The 18,553-nt window shown below is 43.9% G+C and overlaps 1 protein-coding gene across 2 annotated transcripts in view; it reads left to right on the forward strand.

Moving 5' to 3' along the window:
- Nucleotides 1-621: 621 nt before the first annotated feature.
- The window catches only part of AKAP12 (A-kinase anchoring protein 12), a 30,264-nt gene continuing 12,332 nt past the window's right edge, over nucleotides 622-18,553 (forward strand). Inside the window, exons 1-2 of one of the 2 annotated variants that reach the window (XM_084203158.1) lie at nucleotides 622-880; nucleotides 10,065-10,251. In XM_084203158.1, coding sequence (XP_084059284.1) covers nucleotides 743-880; nucleotides 10,065-10,251 — 325 coding nt within the window. In that variant the 5' untranslated portion in view covers nucleotides 622-742. Of the gene's footprint in view, nucleotides 881-10,064; nucleotides 10,252-13,044; nucleotides 13,259-18,553 lie in introns of those variants that run through there. The other variant, XM_084203159.1, reaches the window with a different exon arrangement.

Genomic DNA, 18,553 nt, shown 5'->3' on the forward strand with positions numbered 1-18,553 from the left:
AAGTCCAAAAAACAAAAAGGAGGCTTGATTTTTGTGTTTCCTCAAAGTTGCCTAAGACATGGGACCTTACATTTCTGCATCAGCTGGACGTCCTTCCCTCAGGCAGGCCCAGCATGGCTGAGGTCCGGAGCCGGCGCTGAGGGCTGGGGCCGGTGGCCGAGCGCCCGGGGCAGGAGGCGGCAGGAGCCCCGCGGGGGGCGAGGGGCAGCGTGGCCGGGCAGGGGGCGCGGCCCCTGGGCCGGAGCCCGTGAGGGTGCCGGCGGGTGGGCGCTCGTCCCGACCCCCGGAGAGCGGCGAGGGGCCGAAGCGCTGAGTCAGCGCCGCGGTGCCGCCGCGGAGGGCCGGGGGCCGGGCGGCGCCCCCGCCCCGGCGGTGCCCGGGAGGGGCGGGGAGAGGCGGCAGCGGCGGCGGGCAGGGCGCTGCCCCCCTTGGCCGCTCCTTATCAGCCCGGTTTGATGCTGCAAGGCGTGTCCGGGGATCTGCTCATGTGATGGAGCAAGAGGCAGGCGGGCGGGGGGACCAGGGGAGGAGGTGATTTTCCTCGCTGCTCTCGCTCGCTGTTTTTTTTTTTTTTTTTCCCCCTTCCCTTTCCCCCCCCCTTTTTTTTTTTTAAATTTCCCCCCCCCGCCTCGCGCCCTAAGGGAGTTTGCGGAGAGCCGGGCTCCTTCATTCCCGGCTGTACCGCCGCCGCCGCCCACCGCCAGCCCCTACCCGCGGCTCCGCACGGCCGCGGGGCAGCGCCATGGGCGCCGGCAGCTCCGCCGAGCCGGCCGCCCCGCAGGACGGGGCCGGGGCCGCCGCCGAGCCCCCCAGCACTCCCCCGGAGCCGCTGCCAGCAGAAGACGCGGCGGAGCCCCAGCCACCAGCGGAGCCCGCCAAGGTAAGGCAGGGGCGACGGGGAGGTGGCGGGAGGGACGCGAGGCGGCGGCTCCCGCCGCACCCCGGGCCGGGGAAACTTTCCCGCCGCGGCTGCGGCCACCTGCCGCAGCGCTGGGCACCCCCAGGACCGGGCGCGGAGCCGGGGCGCGGCGGGGCCGGGACTGCGCCACGGCCGGCGCCGCAGTCATAAAACTCCCGCCGGCGGCAGCAGCGGCGGGGCGGGGGGCGAGGGCGGCTGCGGGGGCGCTGCCGCTTTTGTGTGCGGCCGGGGCGAGAAGAGCCGCACCCACCCGCGGCGAGGTCTGCGCCAAGGAGCCTCCTGACTGCGGTCCTGCGGCCGGATCGCCGCGGCTCTCCGCAGCCCCCCCACTCCATCCTCTCCCCTCCCGAGGGAGCAGGTGGGAGGCGCGTCGGGGCGCGGCTCGGCACTGCCTTCGGCTGGACGCCAGGCGCGCTGTGCCCCCTTTCCCGCCCCGTCCCGCACCCCGGGGCTCGGGCTCACCTGAGCCGCCGCCCCCCGCCCGCCGCCGCGGGGAAGAGGCGGCGGTGTCGGCGGCGGGGGCTGGAGCCATGCCTTTGGTGCGGCCCGCTGTCCTACCGCATAGGGGGCAAAGGGGGAGGGACTCCCGAACTCCCAGCCCGTGGGGAGCGAAGGAGCTCTAGGTATGTGTGATTTAAAATAAAGACGTTGAAGAATTGAAAGAAATTCTTTTAAAACATGTCTGGTGTTTAAAAATAGATTATGAATGAACCCATTTATCCCTCTGGAATAGGCGCGTTTAGGGGATTTTGGGACTGAAAGGGAGGTTATGTGCATCTGTGTGTTTACATAGCGTGGCTTTCGGGAGTTTGTGAGGGGAGAAATAATGCCACGTTCTACCGTGGTCCCCTTCTTTGGGCTCTTCAGAGTTTGGGTGCTCAGAGCAGGGAGACTCCGAAGTTTCTGTGACTGGTGCGTGGGTGTATTAGAGCTTGAGAACCGGTTATGACTTTGTTTCTTTGACCTTGTGGTTCAGATTTAACTTTCAAGTTGAATTTCCCATAGTTCCTGGCTGCCACTAGACCTCCTTGTGCGTGTTTTGACAGATTTGAAAACCACATTGCGAATTAACTTTAAATTAACTAAGATATATTTTTTTTTTAAACTAAATAAGCATTGGGGATTGGTGTTGGTTCACAAAATATGTAGCAGTTTTGTTGGGCAATTTTAGAATTCAGATGCTGATGTTTAGAAAAGCGGGAATTTATATCGGGCAAGCATTTGGCTATTGTGGTTGTTTAAAATTTAAGATAATGTGACTTTGAAGAAGGGACATAATATTCATAGCCATGTTTATCTAGTTATGGGAACTAAGGCCCTTTAAAAAAAGAGAATCACAGTAATACTGCTCTGAAGTACAGATTGTTATTAATACTGTGTTTTATGTCTTCTAAGCTTTAGGAAAAATGTCTGTTAGTAGATTTTTGCCTGATTATTCAAGTAGAACTTTAAAATTGGGGAAGCTCTATTACCATTTTGCTGCTATAAGAAGTTGTATTACTGCTGTTCTCCTAAAACAGCTGGTTTTGCCTTCCATTACATTACATAAAAGGAAAAACAGGTTTTAATGAAGTTTAGTCGTACTTTTTTTGTCTCATTTAGTCTGTCTTACTAAAGTAAAGTAACTCTATGCAGATTTGTGACACAGTTTTTCATCATTATTCCTTCCAGCTCTCCGAATTTGAAAATTACCAGGTCTTGCAATGCCCCCGGAGAAATCGGTCGGATAGCTAATGTGTTTGTGGAAGATAGGGAATCTTTTGGAGGGTGGTCTTCTATCTTGCATTTTCCACATTAAAATGCTTATTACAACCCATTTAGAAGAAAAAACGTAGGAAAATTACTTCCGTGGAATCCATCTTGAGTGAGCCTTGGCAAGGTTCACTCAAGCCTCACTCACAAATAAACTGTCTAAGCAACTAGTCTTATACAGGATATAAAATCCTGAAGAATTTGTGCTTTCTTTTGTGATGCAAAATCCTTGAAATAGTTAATTAAATTTCTGGTTTGTTACTCACGTGTGACCCTTTGGCCAGGTACCAGTTTTTGGGTGTCCAAGTTAAAAAAAGGGAGGGTGTATGTTTCAGTGTTGCTCACTTCTACAGCCTAGGGACCCTGGAAAGCACTTGGTCTGCAGAGCTTTGGGCCCTGGCTTGTGAGCACGGTGGGTTAAATGTGGCCTCATGTGGTGAGTACCTCAGCTGTTGACCCATCTTCTCAAAAGTTCCTGGTGAGTTACATGTAAAGCAACTCCAGAGTTTCCAGCCTGCCACAGTACTAGGACTTGAAATGGGCAGATAATTCTTTACTGTATCAGACAAGACTTAAACTCTGGCAGTGCAGGAGCTGCTCCTTATCTTGCACAGCCACCACTGTGGGAAGCCATCTCTGCAGGGAGGTGTGAGAGATCCTGGTGGTACTAATCCATTCAGCTGCCTGAACTGAATTAATCAGATCTGTGAATTGACTCCTGAGGTCCTGTTGAAACCAAGAGCCAGGGTGTGGTTCTACAGAAGGCTGATTTTTGTGATGGAGTTACCTCCTTGCTGTTGTAGCAGCAATGCTTTTTTCCCCCCTCCTTTTCTTCCTCCCCTGTTCTTCCTTGTTTTGCCTCAGATGATGCAGTCTCACTTGGCTGTGTTGTGTCCTAACCTTGCCTTTCTGTAAGCAGGTTAAACTCACTAACCCTTCAGGAAGCTGAAGTTTATTCTTGCTGGACCGTTTTCCTGATCTGCTTGTGAGTTCATTTGACTCCTACATTGTAGAGGTGAGATCAAGAGCCAGGACAAGGCAAGCATTTGCAGCAGGGCAGGAGGGGAAATAAAAAAACTTCTGTTGGTAGCAATGAGCTGGTGAAAACTCATTGAAACTTCAGGGGCAGACTGTCCTGAGCAGCATGGAGGCCTGAAACTTGGCCTGAGAAGGGTTTAGTAGATTTCCTAGTGCTAGAAGTAGGAGCAAGATCTTTTTTGGTCTTGAAAAAGGCCAAACAAGCCTTTGAGGTCCTGAACTGACAGAAGCCATGGAGATGTCTGGTGAGGTGGTTCATGTGCTCCTGCCTCCTCCCCAGAGCACCTGCATCTTCTCTCTTATTACATCTGGCACTGTGTGAGCTCATTCAAGGAAAACTATTCCAGTTCTTTGGCAATGTCATTCTCTACTGATTGAGCGAGATGTGTTAGCTTCTGGGTCTCAGCAGAAGCTGCAGGTAGAGGGGAGCAGGCCGGATCTTGTGTCCAGAGTTGGAGAAGATGCTGGGTCACACTGCTGTTGGTGGCAGCCTGTGACTGGATTGGTTTGGCTGTCTCCATTTTGTAAGCACCTTCTCTGTTCATAGCAGTGATGTGGCTCTCACCCAACTTCCAATTTTGATGCTAAGCATTGGAGAGATGGAAAAAAATGCCAATGTGGTGCCCTCCCATGGGGTGGAAGGTCACTTCAAGCCACGTGGGCAATGCCAGGATAGCAGTGTCATCCTACCAGCATTGCAGCTAACAGTGACAATCACGCATGTGCCACTTATATTTTATTTAGAAGTTTGAGGTGCCAGCTTTAATAAAGGTTTCTTTTTGTGGCCCTGTGGAAGGAGCCAAGCTCTGTTGGAACAGCTACCTGAAACAGTGTAGGGAAACTTCCAGAGAGAGAATTTGGAAAAATACAGGCATGCTAAAAGGTTATTCTTGCATCAAAATCTAGGCTTGTCAGAGATAATATTTTCATGGGGATTGATGGCTTGGAGATGTGGTCTGGTAGATCGTTGGCATGCAAGGGCCCCCACTTAAGCAGCAAGTCATTCAAACAGCATTTTCGTGATGGTTCCCATTTCTGAGTAGTAACTTGATTATGCTACCTGCGTTGTAATGAGAGCAAGCGTGTGCTAGACAGTAAATATTTGGAACTGTCTCTTCTAAAGAGGTTACCAGCTGAGATGTCAGAGTGTCTTATTGTCCGAGTGCCTGACAAATAACAGCTGGGGCAGACTTACATCTGCTGTTTAAACAACTGCGTTCTGGTGAGGGAGCTGAGTCAGCCTGAAAATACTACGTTAGCAATGGTGAAACTAAGCTTATTCAAGGAAAGTCCCTAGACTGTGTCTCTGGGAGCCCAGTTTGAGACATTTGGCCTGAGCCTGTAGGGTTCCCCTGGTTCAGCAGGGTCTGATTCCCATTAGATACTTCTTTTCCATCTGGGGAGGAAGAGACTGGTACAATTCAGTGGTCAGGTTTGGAGGGTTGACCATACCTGTGGAATGGCTGGGGTGAAAGAATAAAAATGTGTAATTGAAAAAATGCACAATGGAAATTTGTGTCAAAGCGGCACCAAAAGCGTGAAATAACCCCCTAATCATATAGGAGATAAGAGGGAGGTGGTAGGGGGAGGGGCCGGGCACTTTGAAAGCCGAGGCAATTAGCTTGTGTTTGATGTGGTGGAGGCTAAAGAGATGCAAAGAGGAGCGTCGGGACTTTGAAAGTCCTCCAGGTTGGAAATGCAAGCCTGGGTGTGGTTGCTGAGAGGAGAGGAACGTGCTGCGTGCTCAGCCCTTGTTCTGACTGGTCCTTAGAGCCTGGGTGAGCTGTATCTGTGAAATGCTTCCATGAGGCGCTGTCTGAAAGAGCTGAAAGGTAGGAGACCTGGGAAGGAGCTCCGTTTGGATCAGGCTTCAGAATAACAGACTGGGGGTAGTATTTCTTTCACAAGCTGCGAAAAGAGATCACAGGAATTAATTTGGTGTAGAAACTTTTTGGTGTTTTGGCTGGTTTGTTTTATCCATTTGGATTTCGAGGGTGGTCATCGATAAGGAGGTGTCACAGCAAAGTCAAGCTGAGAATTGGGGGAGAATAGTGTAGATGAGGAGCTGAAAGGTCTGGAGCAAGTTCTTGCCTTTGTCTGCAGGAGGCAGAAATAAGGCAATGAAATAAGCGTGCTATTATGTGCGGTACAGAGGAAGGGCCTTGTGTTTTCTTCACCTGGAACTTGCAGTATCCCACAAACCTCTAATGTTTAGCTAATGCAAAACAAGACAAACTGCTGTGAACAAAGAGTTGGAATGATCCAATTTTTTTCTTTTCCCAAGTGTTAGTGTTTGAAGTTCTTTTTAATGAAGCAGCATGTGCTAAAAGCAGACCCCCTGAGCACAGCAACAGTCTTTCCCAGAGTTTCAAAATCAAACTTCAGGAATAATATTAGAGACCATTATGTTAGTTTGCTCAGTTGTTCAGACAGCTGGATCTGGCTATTTTAGTAATCTAATGTAGAATCACTGTAGCAGGATTAACAGAATGAAGCAAAATTAACTCTGGTACGTTTGGGCCTGGTGTGAGGAATCCCTGGAATGATTTGGGTCTGGTACAAGGAATGTTGGGAATGATGGTGATAGCTGGTGGGGGAAGAGGCTGGATGCTGTGAACCCCTCAGGAATGATGCCTGAAAGAAGCATCCACTAATGTACAGTGAGATCAGGGACCTGCAGTTCATCCACATCTCATGCAATTTGTCGTGTTAATTTATCCATTTTCAATTTTGTGTGTGTTTAATGGGGTCTAACAGTTGGGCCCACTGCTGGATGCAAGATGGAGCAGAAGCTGCTCTTGGTTACAGTGATGAGGGCAACAAGCCCTGTGCATTTTAGTCTCATTAGCTGGGTGTTTGCCCTTTGCTTCCATCTTTGTGGTGAATGTGAGGCAAATATAAAAAAAATACATGCAGGATGTACAGTAATGGCGTGACAGAAACTGGAGTGTTGCTTTGCTAATGGCTCTTTATTTTGGGAATGAAGAAGCTGAAAGATCAGTGAACTGGATAACCAGTTCCCATTGGGTTCTCCTGTGTTCATGAGACAACGCATTCATAAATTAATAATCAAAGGAGTGTAATGAATGTGTGCCACAAAAAACCCATAAATGTTGGCAAACCTGCCAAATGTAATGTCTCATTACCTGTAGATAAATGCATAAAGATGAACAGAGAGATTCCTAATACTGTTAATTTTTGTCTTTTTAAATTTTGTTTTCACCCATCTCCCTAAACTCTGATGTTGTATTTGTCTAAGCTTTACAACTATTCTCAATGGAATTAAGAGCACTGCTCACCAAATTGGATATAATTGGACTAAACTGCAGTTTAGGTCCCTTCAGAGAAATGAAGCAGTTAATGTGAAGGAAAACTGAAATTAGTTTCTTTTGAGGACTAATGCAGTGGGACAGACTGCACTGACCCTCATGAAGAACCTGAGCAACTTTTTTTAGAACATAATTTTTTTTTCTTTATTTAAACTAATGATGCTGTTATGTCTCCTTTCACTTTACAAACTCCCCAAAGGTTTCTTCTCCTTTGCACGTTTTAATTTGGAAAAAATACTATTGTTTTATTAGTTTTGATTATTCAATTATTTAAAGCAGAACACTTGATTTGAAAATCCAAGTTTGCCTTCCCGAGGCCAAGAATCACATCAAACTCTTTCCCAAGAGACTGGGGTAAAAAGTTAGGGTTATATTGCAGGTCTGGTCAGATTTGAAAATATTGAGGTTTTTCCATGTATTTACATTTTTTACTCAGTTGTGACAGATGGATCCTGTTTCCAAAACTGAATTTATGTACAGAGTGAATAGGGATTATAATTATACTGGCTGGTTGTAAAAACTGCTTATAGTCTTACATTTAGTGATGCTTTATATTTAATTCTGTTTTTCATACTGGAAGGTATTACACATTTAACAGATCCAAAGGGTTGCCTGCTAGACCCAGTGACTTCTGAATTTTGGTCTGAAATCTTTAGGATTATATAAAGTCACTGTTTTCTTGAATGTACCAAAACTATAGAATAAATTCAGAGCTGGGGTAATAGCAAGTACTGCCATTTTTAATATTTTATCATAACAGTCTGTGCTCAATTTAAAAAGGAGACAAGCTGTACTGCGTTGAGGTACCAAGTACCTTTGTACTCTGGCTCTTTACAGAGTCCACTGGTGCTTATTAGGCAAATGGTTGACTGTGTCTGTACATGTGTGTCTATACATGCGACTGGCTTTAAAATGGTGTGCTGCCCGCGGGAGGTTTGGAAAGAAGGGAAAGAAATCTTTGAGTAATGTGAGGAATGCTAAGATATTCAGTGCTGTTGCCTTTCTTGTGACTTGAAAGAATTGTTGGTGCTAATTCTGAGAGTATAATCTTGAAATAGTCATCCATGGCTTTTTCTTTGGATAGCCAAGTTTCCTGAGAGCCAGTCAAGTCAAGGTTGTTCTTGTGTTTGCAGGACTAGCAGTTGTCTTTCAAGAATGAATCATTAAAACTTATTATTTATTAAAAAATTAGTAATGGTCCTCTACTGAATTTGTACTGAAGAATCTTAAAGCCCTTTCAGAATTTGGTTGGTTTTTTCTATGTCTTGCTTGTCTTTAATCGGTCGCTCCCATTCAGCTAATGCTGTGTGCAACTGCAGAGGAGCTTCCCAGGGTTTACGTGCCTTTGTTCGGTAGTGTGGTGTCTTCATCCCTCCTGAGTTCCTGTGTTTTAGATTTATGGGAAGGATGATGTGAGAAGCGGGAATGTAATCTGAGTGTTGAGCCAGTCCGTATTTCTTCTATTTAATATCTGGTCTCAGCATGTGAAAACTCTAAAGCCAAATTATTCCATCTGTGGTATTGGCAGTGGAGCAGAATGGGATCCTTTTTCGTGAGGTGGATTATGTGGCTGTGAAAGGCATCTTTGAGGAGCGCAACAACGCCGGGTGGAAACAATTTAGCTTAATTAAGGGCTTCTGAACTGAAAATGGGGAACCTGAATGCACACACTTCATTGCCTGTGGAAGTGGGGTACTGCGCTTCTCCCAGCTCTCACCCAGCATATGAAAAGAATCTGATGATTAAGAGGAAAGCCCTTTTGTTGGCACTCTGTCTGTTGATTTGTCTGTTGAGTTGAAATTCCGTTGCAGCAGGCTAATTACTAGTAAAAATAAATAGATTTTCCCATTCAGGTTTATGTAGAGGGGGGCTGGAAGAGAATCATCAGGAATGTGGCATCTTCCTGATCCCAGTTTGGTGCTTCAGGTCTGTGGTTGTTAGATCCCATCTTTCAGTGTAATGTATCTGTGATACCTTTGATTAATTAACAGGGCTTCAGTGGCAGTATTTTGGGAGCACAGACAAGTCATAAGACAATGATACGTAATTAAAGTTTGCCGTTCCACCAGAGGAACTTCAAACCTTTGCTTCAGGAATAATGGTTAATTAGTGGAAATGGTTTCTGTTGGAAGGTAATAGAATCAGTTGGAGAACTAGTTCATTAAAGGGTAATCAATAAATTAAAGGGTAATTAAGTATCTTATAATGACCACAACACATTCCATGCTTTTTAAAAAAATATGCGTGTGAAAGTGTATTTCTTCTTATAGGGAAAGCCGATACGAATTCTGAAAATAATTTTGTCAAGTGTGGAAACTGAAAAACAGATTCTTCTTTTTTCATATATTAGGAAGTCTAGGAAAAAATATTTCAAATGCTATAGGGCTGAGTCCCAAACAATTGCAAAGCTCTTTCCTCCTGTAAGAATAGTTTCTGCCTAATAACAGAGGTCCAAAAATTCTAGTTTTTATCTCTGTTTCACTGCATTTCCTCATGGGAAATCCATATGTCTTCTGCTTTCTGTCCTGAATAGTTCAGTTTCTTTGTAGTTGTATTGTTGATGATGATAAGATAAGCACATCATTGGAGGAGCAATACCAAAGGCTATATTGTAGAGAGGATTCATTCCTATATCAGAGCAGTTGTGCCAGACACTTTGAATGAAGAATTTCTTTCCATCAGCTAGATTCACCATATCCTGGAGTTTTCCTTCATGGAAGAAACCAATTTCTACACAAGGTTATAGGCCACTGTCTGTAAGACCTGCTACTTCCGTGTATTTTGTATGGGAGAGCAGAAAGATAAATAGTCCCAGATTATGTGTTTTGGGTTTTTTTCCTCACAGAAGTACTTTTATTTAATAAAGTTAAAGTTGCTTGCATGTATATATTCAAAATGAGAATGAAAGAACAATATTCTGTGGGGGTTGGGGGGGAATCCAGCCTAATAACTGATATTTTCTTTTTCTTTCCTTCTCTCTTTATCTATCCCTACTACCATCCTTCAATCACTATTTGACCACACAGGCTTTAAATGCAAGTTTACCAGTACCTGATGTTAGTGAAGACAATTTGAAGGATGATGTCTCACCACAGCAGCCACCACAGCTGGGAGCTGTTACAGCATCCAAGGAACCTGGTGGGCAGCAGTCAGAGGTGGCTTCACTGCTCCAAGAGCCACCTGGAGAGCAAACAGAGTCTGCTGGAGCAAATGGTGAGTACAAATGTGTGTTCAGTGGACATACCATAGAGGCCTGCATGCAAAGTGGGATGAGAAGTAGAAATAGGGCTCAACTAGCTGTCTGCCGCTGAACAGGTATTACTCAAGTGATCTGTTGTTGCTCGGGTGCTTCTTGGGCACTGTTTTGTGGGAGATGTTTGTAGGAGAGAGTTCATATGTCAAGTGGCTTGTGGACTGAAGGTGTTGGTGTCAGTGGTGGACATCCACCTGTTAGAAAAAGGTGGGTTTCCACTTCTTGTGTTAGTTCCCGCTGCATAGGCCTGTCCCTTCCTTCATAAGGCAGAAATCCTTTTTATGTTAATTCATTAGTGGTATTAATGATAAATGATTCTGAACTCATAGAAAGGGACAGGCTGCTAATCCATTGGTTTTACCTTGATTAAAGTTCCCTTTCCTACAGCTCTTAATCGGATTTGCATTGGGACCACAAAACCTTTCTCATCGTAGGCATCCCAGTGTGTTCCGTCTTGGGACTGTCTCCCTTACCTTGCTGCACAGTCAGAAATGTGCTCTTCTTTCTCCTGTGTGATCTGGCAGCCCACCTTTCCTGCTCTCATCAGCCTCTTCTGGCTTCCCTCTGTTCCTCTTCACAGGCATGCGTTGAGACTGCTTCAGCAGTCCTGCTGCCTGCTGACTTTTTGGCAGGATGGTGAGAGGGAGGGCTGGTTTTCAGTCAGAGCAGGCATCTAATTCTGGTGGTGGTGAGCTGGGAAGGAATGGTGACAGGGTATGAGGCACTATCTTCAGCATCAGCCTGTAGGGTGCCTTAAGGCATGTGTGTAACCCATGGTGTACTCTAGGGTTTGAATCCTGATAAAAGCAATTCTTTGTCACATCTTTAGATTAATTGCTGTAATACTGTTATCCCAGTAAAAGGCTACCATATTTTATCCTGAACTTTTGTGCCTTTTTTTTTTAAATCGTACCAGTAGGGACTTTTGACACTATAAAAATGGAATGCAGCTTGTTTTATCTTTCATGAAACTCCACTTCTCTAAAATTTTACCCTTAAGTGGACAGGGATTGAGTAAACAGAGTCACAAAGGAAAAGAAAATACTTGATGTTTGGAAGTAGTGTCAGAAGATTCCATGTTGATATTCAGCTTCTGGATCAAATAAAAGAAAAGGCCATTAAAAGGGCATGAGTTTCAAGTCAATAGTCAAAGATTATAATTATTTTTGAATAATCCTGGGTTGTAGTTTCAGTTGTTCCGAAATCACATTCCTAGGAAATGTAATGAAGAGGTGAGAAGCTTCCTCTGAGTGCAGGTAATTATGTGTAACCAGTTGCATGGCATGATGTGAACATACACAGCATTAGGAGTCTGCATTTGAGTAGGCTGCCTGAAAAACTTTGGCTTGGTTTTGAAAATCATCTCTCTGTGGTTGTGTGATATTCCTATTCAGTGGAGCCAAGTTTACATGGTAGCATTATTTATGTGAAAGGGAAAACAGTACTATGTGTTCACTCTTGAAGTAAAAAATCCTTTTATGAAGATGATGCAGCATGTATTTGCTGGTAATGATAGATGAAAATGACATAATCTATAGAGACAAATAAAACTCGCCCAGTTGATCACTGAGAAGATCTCTTCAAATAAAGGTTATGTTCAGATGTTTTTGTCCGCTCCTCTGGACCTTAGAGAGTCTGGTCCACCTCATCTGTCCTTAGGTAGATAAATAAAGGTGAAGAAGAGGTATCTCTTAGTTGCTTCATGCAGACAAATCTTTCCACATAGAAAAATCTCCCATTTTAGTGCTATACTTCATGTTCCTCACTCATTGTTTATTTCACCTTGCTTGCAAGTCTAAACTCAGAAGTAAAGCATTGTGGCACCAAGCACCGAAACAACACAAGTGTTTGCCTACAGTAAAGAAGTGTTTATGATCAAAAGTTTTTTTATTTGGTTGGTTCTCATCATCAATAATTGAATTTTGCATTCAGAAGACCACTTGAGAGATAACCTAGACTCATTAAAGTTGCCACTATAAAATTAAATTAACCAGATATTCTGGTAAATTGGTTGGGAAGTTGGCTCTGACAGTCAGAGAAATGAAGGCACAAAGTATCATCAGAACTTTGGAGATATTCAACATAATCAGTTGTAATCAAATTAGAAATATTGTTGCTGTTATAAGAGGACCTGTATTAGATACTGAGCATTTACATTTTATTTTATTATATTGCATCCCTTTTTTACTATCAGTAGGAGCATTAAATTATTATATGAGTATCTGGAGTAGCACGTTTATGAAACTCTTGACAGGAGAATTTGAGGCAATTTATAAGTAATTAGGTTGTAGAGAATTCTAATTTAAAAAAACCCTCCCTACAAATGAAAACAAAACAAACCCAAACCAACCCCACAGTAACAGGCAAAGGAGCAAATATTGCAATGCGGAAAAGCAGAAGTGGTTTTTGTATGGTCTTGTTTATGAGGGACAAAATCCATGTGGCTTTTAAGCAGCATCTATTGAGGCTGGGTGTGGATGCCTTGCGGGAAGCTGCATCGGCAAGGCATTACAACAGCGGGAACTGAGGCGGACGGCTGGTTCGAAAGCGGCAGCCGGCGCCTGTTCCCTTCGGGGCAGAGGGCGATAAAGGCTCCGAGCGGCAGTTCGGAGACGGACCCCGAGAGGCACCACGCTTGTGCCGGCCAGCGGTGGGAAGAGCCGGGCGGGCGGGGGGCGGTCCCGGGCGGGGCCCGGAGCTGTCCGGGTCGGGGGGAGCGGCCGTGGGGCTCGGGGGAGAGCCCAGCCCTCCGACCGGCAGACTTCATCGGGCAGGCTCTCCGTCGGCCGGCCGTCCGTCCGTCCGTCCAGCCAGCCGGGTGCCGGGGGCTGGAAGCGCCACTGCCGCCTCCCTCTCGCTGGCGTCGGCTGGGACTGCTCCGCGCCTCTGGGAGGAACCTCGGAGCGGGAGAGGGAGTTGGTGGTGTCGGTGTGGCTTCAGCCATGCTGGGGACAGTGACGATGGCGGGTAAGGCGGTGTGGCTCTGCCGGCACACGCGGTTTGCTCCCTGGGCTCAGTAGCGCTCGGGCTGTGCGGGCGGCAGCAGCATCCCCATCCCCGGGCTGCGGCGGTGCGCCGCTGCCGGAGAGCCTCGGAGCGCCGAGCCCCCAGGGTTGCCGACTCTGGATCTCCTGGCAGGGCGTTAGGAGTTAAAGGGTCTGCCTTAAGTATTTTTATCTCTGTGAGAACCGCTTCCAAGCGAAGGCTGCTGAAACTTCAGGAAGTCTCATATCGCCTCAGTCGGACGTACGATGTGGTATCTGCGATACGAGGCTTTGTGAATGTGAAGGTGCTAACTGGGTGTTTTTCTGCGGGACGTGGCAGTGACCTGGTATCTGAAATTGGAGAATAGAAAGAAAAGGTAGTGATGGTGCTGTTTTACATTAGTCAAGCAATAAGGCAGTAAAATACCTTAAGAGCTAAACTTGGTGAAATTGGAAGGAATATGGGAGTTAGCATCGTTTATATGTTGTAAAAATATTTGCATGAGAGAAATGAATCTGTTGCTCTATTGCTGTTTTATCTTAACAAAGCAAAATAGAGAGGGGATTAGCACCGTGGCAAGGGTGTGTGTGTGTATGGGGGCCAGCGGGATCCCAGCCTGCAGTACCAAAAACTCGATGCTGTGTGTGCTGAACTCCACGCATCTTACTTAAGGAATTAGCACACAAGCCACTGAAGCTGAGAGTTAATACTGTAAACTAATTGGGCTTTCTGAATAGATTAGTTTTGGAGGAGCAAAGAATTGAAAAAAAAAAAATACGTTTTTTCAGAAAACTTACATCAAAGAAAGACAAACTTATGTCTTTCTCTGGGAGACAAAGTGCTATTATTAAATTTAAATAAACAAACCCCGTGTTTTTTGTCGGTTTTTTTTTCCCTAAAGATAGCTAATTTGCATCGGAATTTCTCTCAGATTGATGATATATGACTAGCTATCTAGGAAATCTTTATTTCATTGTATTAATAATTACTCTCTTGTATATTGTTTGCTAGAGCCAGTGAATGAATTCAACAAATAGGGGGAGTTTATTCATGCAAAATACTTTTAACTTTACAATACGTATCGACAACAAAGCCTGTAGAAGTGCGGCTCCATTTGGAGCGGGCCCTGGGGAGGACTGTACGTGATTTGAATCAGTGAGTAGTGGAGGAGATATCCTACTGCTGTTTACAATAGGGTTTTCATTAAACTTGATGCTTAATGAGCTTATCACATGCTGAGTCTTTTTCCTCAAGGGTTCTCTATTTTTTTTATTTCCTTTTATTGTTAGCAATTAAAGGTTAAACTGTTTTTCAAAAGCAATGTCTTTATAGGTTTGCACAGTTTTGATTGTTTGAGGTTTTCCTTACTTAATAATTCCTGTGGAAGAACCTTAGATTTTCACTGCAGCACAGCTGCTTCTATAGTACATTTCCCAAGAACTGCATTTAGTTTGTGGTATGTGTTACCATTTCTTGGAAGGGACAGAGAACTTCTGCTTGTTGGTATGCAGGACTGTATTAAGCTGTCATGTGTCTAATTAGTGCAGATGCAGCTTCATCTCCTTTGTGGTGAGCTTGTGATGTTTACATTAGGCTTTATGTGGTCGTTTTGATAAAGAAAAAATTTCAATCTGCTTTTCATTGTTCATTAATCATTAGGGGTTCTCAGAAACGTCCCAGCATTTACTGGCCTGTATTGCTTATTCCATCCTTGTTGCTAATGGAGCCATGAATTTTTTTTCCCCTTAAAGACCCAAGTGCTGGAGTTGTGTCTATCTTACACTTGGTGAATAAATTTAATTTTAAGAAGCAGAACCAAGTCACTGAATGTGTGATATGGACAGCATGTCTAACCATGAAATTTCATAAATATTTGTAGCATGCTGGTTTTGTTCCCAAACAGAACAGCTGTGCTGGTCTGAGAGCAGTTTATTATTGTGAGTGTATTTAATGAAGAATTTTTAACTACAGCAACTATATCCAAGCCATAGCCAGTGACCCTTGTGGCTTTAAAAGCCTTCTGTGTGTTCTTAAAGAACTACACTGTTTTCTGATTTTTAGGGCTGTTTCTTGAAACACTGAAATGAAAAAAGAAATATCTTTATCTTGAGTAAATGAAATACATAACTTTTCCTGCTGGAATTTGAGAAGCTGGGCTCAGAATTGGAATTTGAGAAGCTCTGGGTTGGAGCAGACAAGTACAGCTAAATCAAAATCTTCTAAAAATAAAGATTTTTTGGGGAAATGTTAGAATGCTGCAGTATCATAGTCAAAATGATTGTGTTTGGGGTTTTTGTTTGTTTTTTCAGTTACTTTTTTATGATGTTGTTTTCTGGGGATGGTGCTTTTGCTTTCTAAAGGAGCTCTAAGCCATGAAAAATAATAGATATTTTGCAGCTTGTTCCTTTTTTCTGATTTAAAAAATGATCACAAAAGTATATGAGATTTTAAAACTTAACTCTTCAGTTGCCATTGACATACCAGAGAACTGAAGACTAAATAGTATTTGTTTCAAAAGCTTTGAAATAACGTGGTTGAAAAGCTCATGAATTGCATGGATACATGGTGAGATTTAGCATGCAAAAATCTCTGTAAATCCTCCCTCATTATTTAATTAATCTGAAAGAACTTGTTCCCTGCAATGAACATGGCAAGTCAGTCCTTGGAAAATTGAGTGAATAGAAGGGAGAAGGACGTAGTATGTGCTTTCTATGAAAGAATTGTTTGTACATTGAAGTGGAATTAAATGTGGTGTGTGGCGGGCGAAGGAAGAATTTGTGAAAAATACATTGTTAAGAAGCAGCAATGTCACAGTTGTAGTTTAAAAAAATTGAATTGTTAGAAGGATAAAACATAATCTTATTTCTGTGTCATTTTGTTACTGTGAAGTGAATAATGTGATTGATTTATTAAACCCAACCTTCTGAAACTTGTGAATAAAATAATCAGAATTTGTGGTATAATGCCCAGTTTGTACACTCTGCAGTGGAAACTTAAAAACACAGATTAGGTTTTTTTCCCTCTCTGTTTTTTTTTAATGCTAAAGTGCTCAATTTCACAAATAATTCCAAATAGCTACTTTATTCTAAATTAATCTGTTCACGGTAGGCTTTTCACAGATATTGTAATTTCAGGCTGTGTCTTGGTTTTTAATTACTTGTATCAATTTTTATTCTTTCTTTATATTGCCATTAATGTTTCTAATGATAATTAGAACAATTGTGCAGTTAAGAGAAAACTGCGTTTGACAAATACAGGCTTGGTTCAGATTTTTTTTTAGCAGCCTCCTGTTCTTGTCATATGAGTTTTAGAGCAGTAGCTGGTAGTGTGTTTGTGGCTTTTTTTTTCTTTTACAAGTTGTATTTGTAGCAAATCTAGACACAACAAAGGTAAATGGTTGTAAAATACACCTTGGGGCTGCAGCATTTGCTTTTGCTCATGCAAACCTAGTGAGAGAGTTGTGTATGTGACCAGCAGCACGATTTGGCCCTAAACACTGAATAAATGAAAACAGTACAAAGTCCTCTGGAGCCTTGCAGTGGCCAGAGGAGTTTGCGAGGTGGGCGCTGGGTGTGTGTCACATCCATCTGAGAGATTGAGAATGTAGGGAATTCATGGAAAAAATCCAGCGCCGTGCTGCAAATCCTTAGGGGGAAAAGTCAACCAACTCCAGATGTTGACATGGTTGACTTCGAGCCCACGAAGTGCTGTAGATTTAACTCTTGCAGTCACTGTGCCTTTTTTTAACTCTTTGGCAGCTACCAGGGGAGAAACACATTTTCACATTCTGGAGAGAGATGAGTGCTGGGAGCAGTTAAGTTGCACTGCCGACTGTGTCTGTCAGTCTACAAAAAGAAGAGTTTAATTACTCATTTTATTTTTAATGGGATGAGACAGGAGTTCAGTCATTCTGAAAATACTAATTCTCCAACAACTGATCAGCATGCTCCTGATAAAATAGAAATAAGTTCTTACAGTGGACGAAGTACCTATGACATTGTGAAATCAAGCACCTTTGAGTCCTTAGGACTGTCAGTTTTGAAAGTTTCTTTCAGAATAAAAGTCGCAATTATTAAAATGCAAGCAGCACCTTGATTCAATTAAAAATATTTGAAAGGCTAACTGGTATGTAAGCAGTTAAAATAGAATTTCAGTGTTGGTCCTTAGCCACAGTGGATTTTAAACAGCTATGTGTATCAATTTTATGATATCACTCCTGATCTTTATCACCTCCTCTAGGTATATTTTTGTTGTACTTTATTCCTTGGCTAGCGCATAGCAAGTAAAGTACAATCCTGCTCAGGAGAGACCTAAGGAAATGTTGTTCATATCAGTATTTTATTTGATTTGTTTTGGTTTGTTTTCTGCTAGCTGTTTGGATGAATCTGTCTGGTGTTTCTTAAAGGTGCTTTCAAAACCAGTGAATTAATTCAGAAAGTGCTGGTTGTCTTGCCAGAGTACCTGTGGTAGTGACATGCTACAGAACTCTGACCAGCAGTGCCTTGTGTAAAAAACCTTTCTGCATTCACAATTGCCCTCACAGTGTTTGGGCACTGAAGTATCATTAATAAAAACATGACTATAGAATTCAACTGCTAAGTATAAAGTTCCCAGGCGTTTATGTTGTGACGGTACAGCTTGGATATTTGTGGCATTGGAGCTTTGTCACACAACAGTGGCAGCCTCCTGGCAACATACAGGCAAATTTCCTGAATAGCATCTCTTTCCTCAAACACTGAGGAAGGGCATCAGAAATTCACTTTTAAAGAATCTTCCAGGGTTTCAAAATGTTAGAGAAGGAGACGAAGTAGACACTGGGTGCAACAGCAGCAGGTCACTTAACAGCTGACACTGAAATGTTATCTTGGGGATGAAATACCTTCTGGACAGGTTAAATCCTTTGGTGGAATTGAAGGGGGTAGTGCTTGGGCTAGGCCTGTAAGTATATCATTGTGCAGCGTGAGGGAGAGCTGGAAGTGTGATGTGTTGTAGCATATCTGTGACTTTTCAGACCGGTATTAGTAAGTGTGTGTTCAGTCAGTATTTCCGGTAGTTTTTCCTTTTGCGCTGTGTTTAGTGAAGTATTGTAAAGTAGCGTGTCTGCTGGATGGACTCACAAGGAAGACCTAATTACTGTCAGCTTGATTTAACAGTTCTGAAGGCTTATCACTGCCTCTAAACTTGGTGTTCTCTATTTTTACGATTGCATTTGCTATCTTAATGCATACCCATACCTGCAGGTTTTGTAATAGTCACAGCTCTTCACCTGCAAAATGT

Source organism: Fringilla coelebs (assembly GCF_963513975.1).
Source record: "Fringilla coelebs genome assembly, chromosome: 3".
Lineage (NCBI taxonomy): Eukaryota > Metazoa > Chordata > Aves > Passeriformes > Fringillidae > Fringilla > Fringilla coelebs.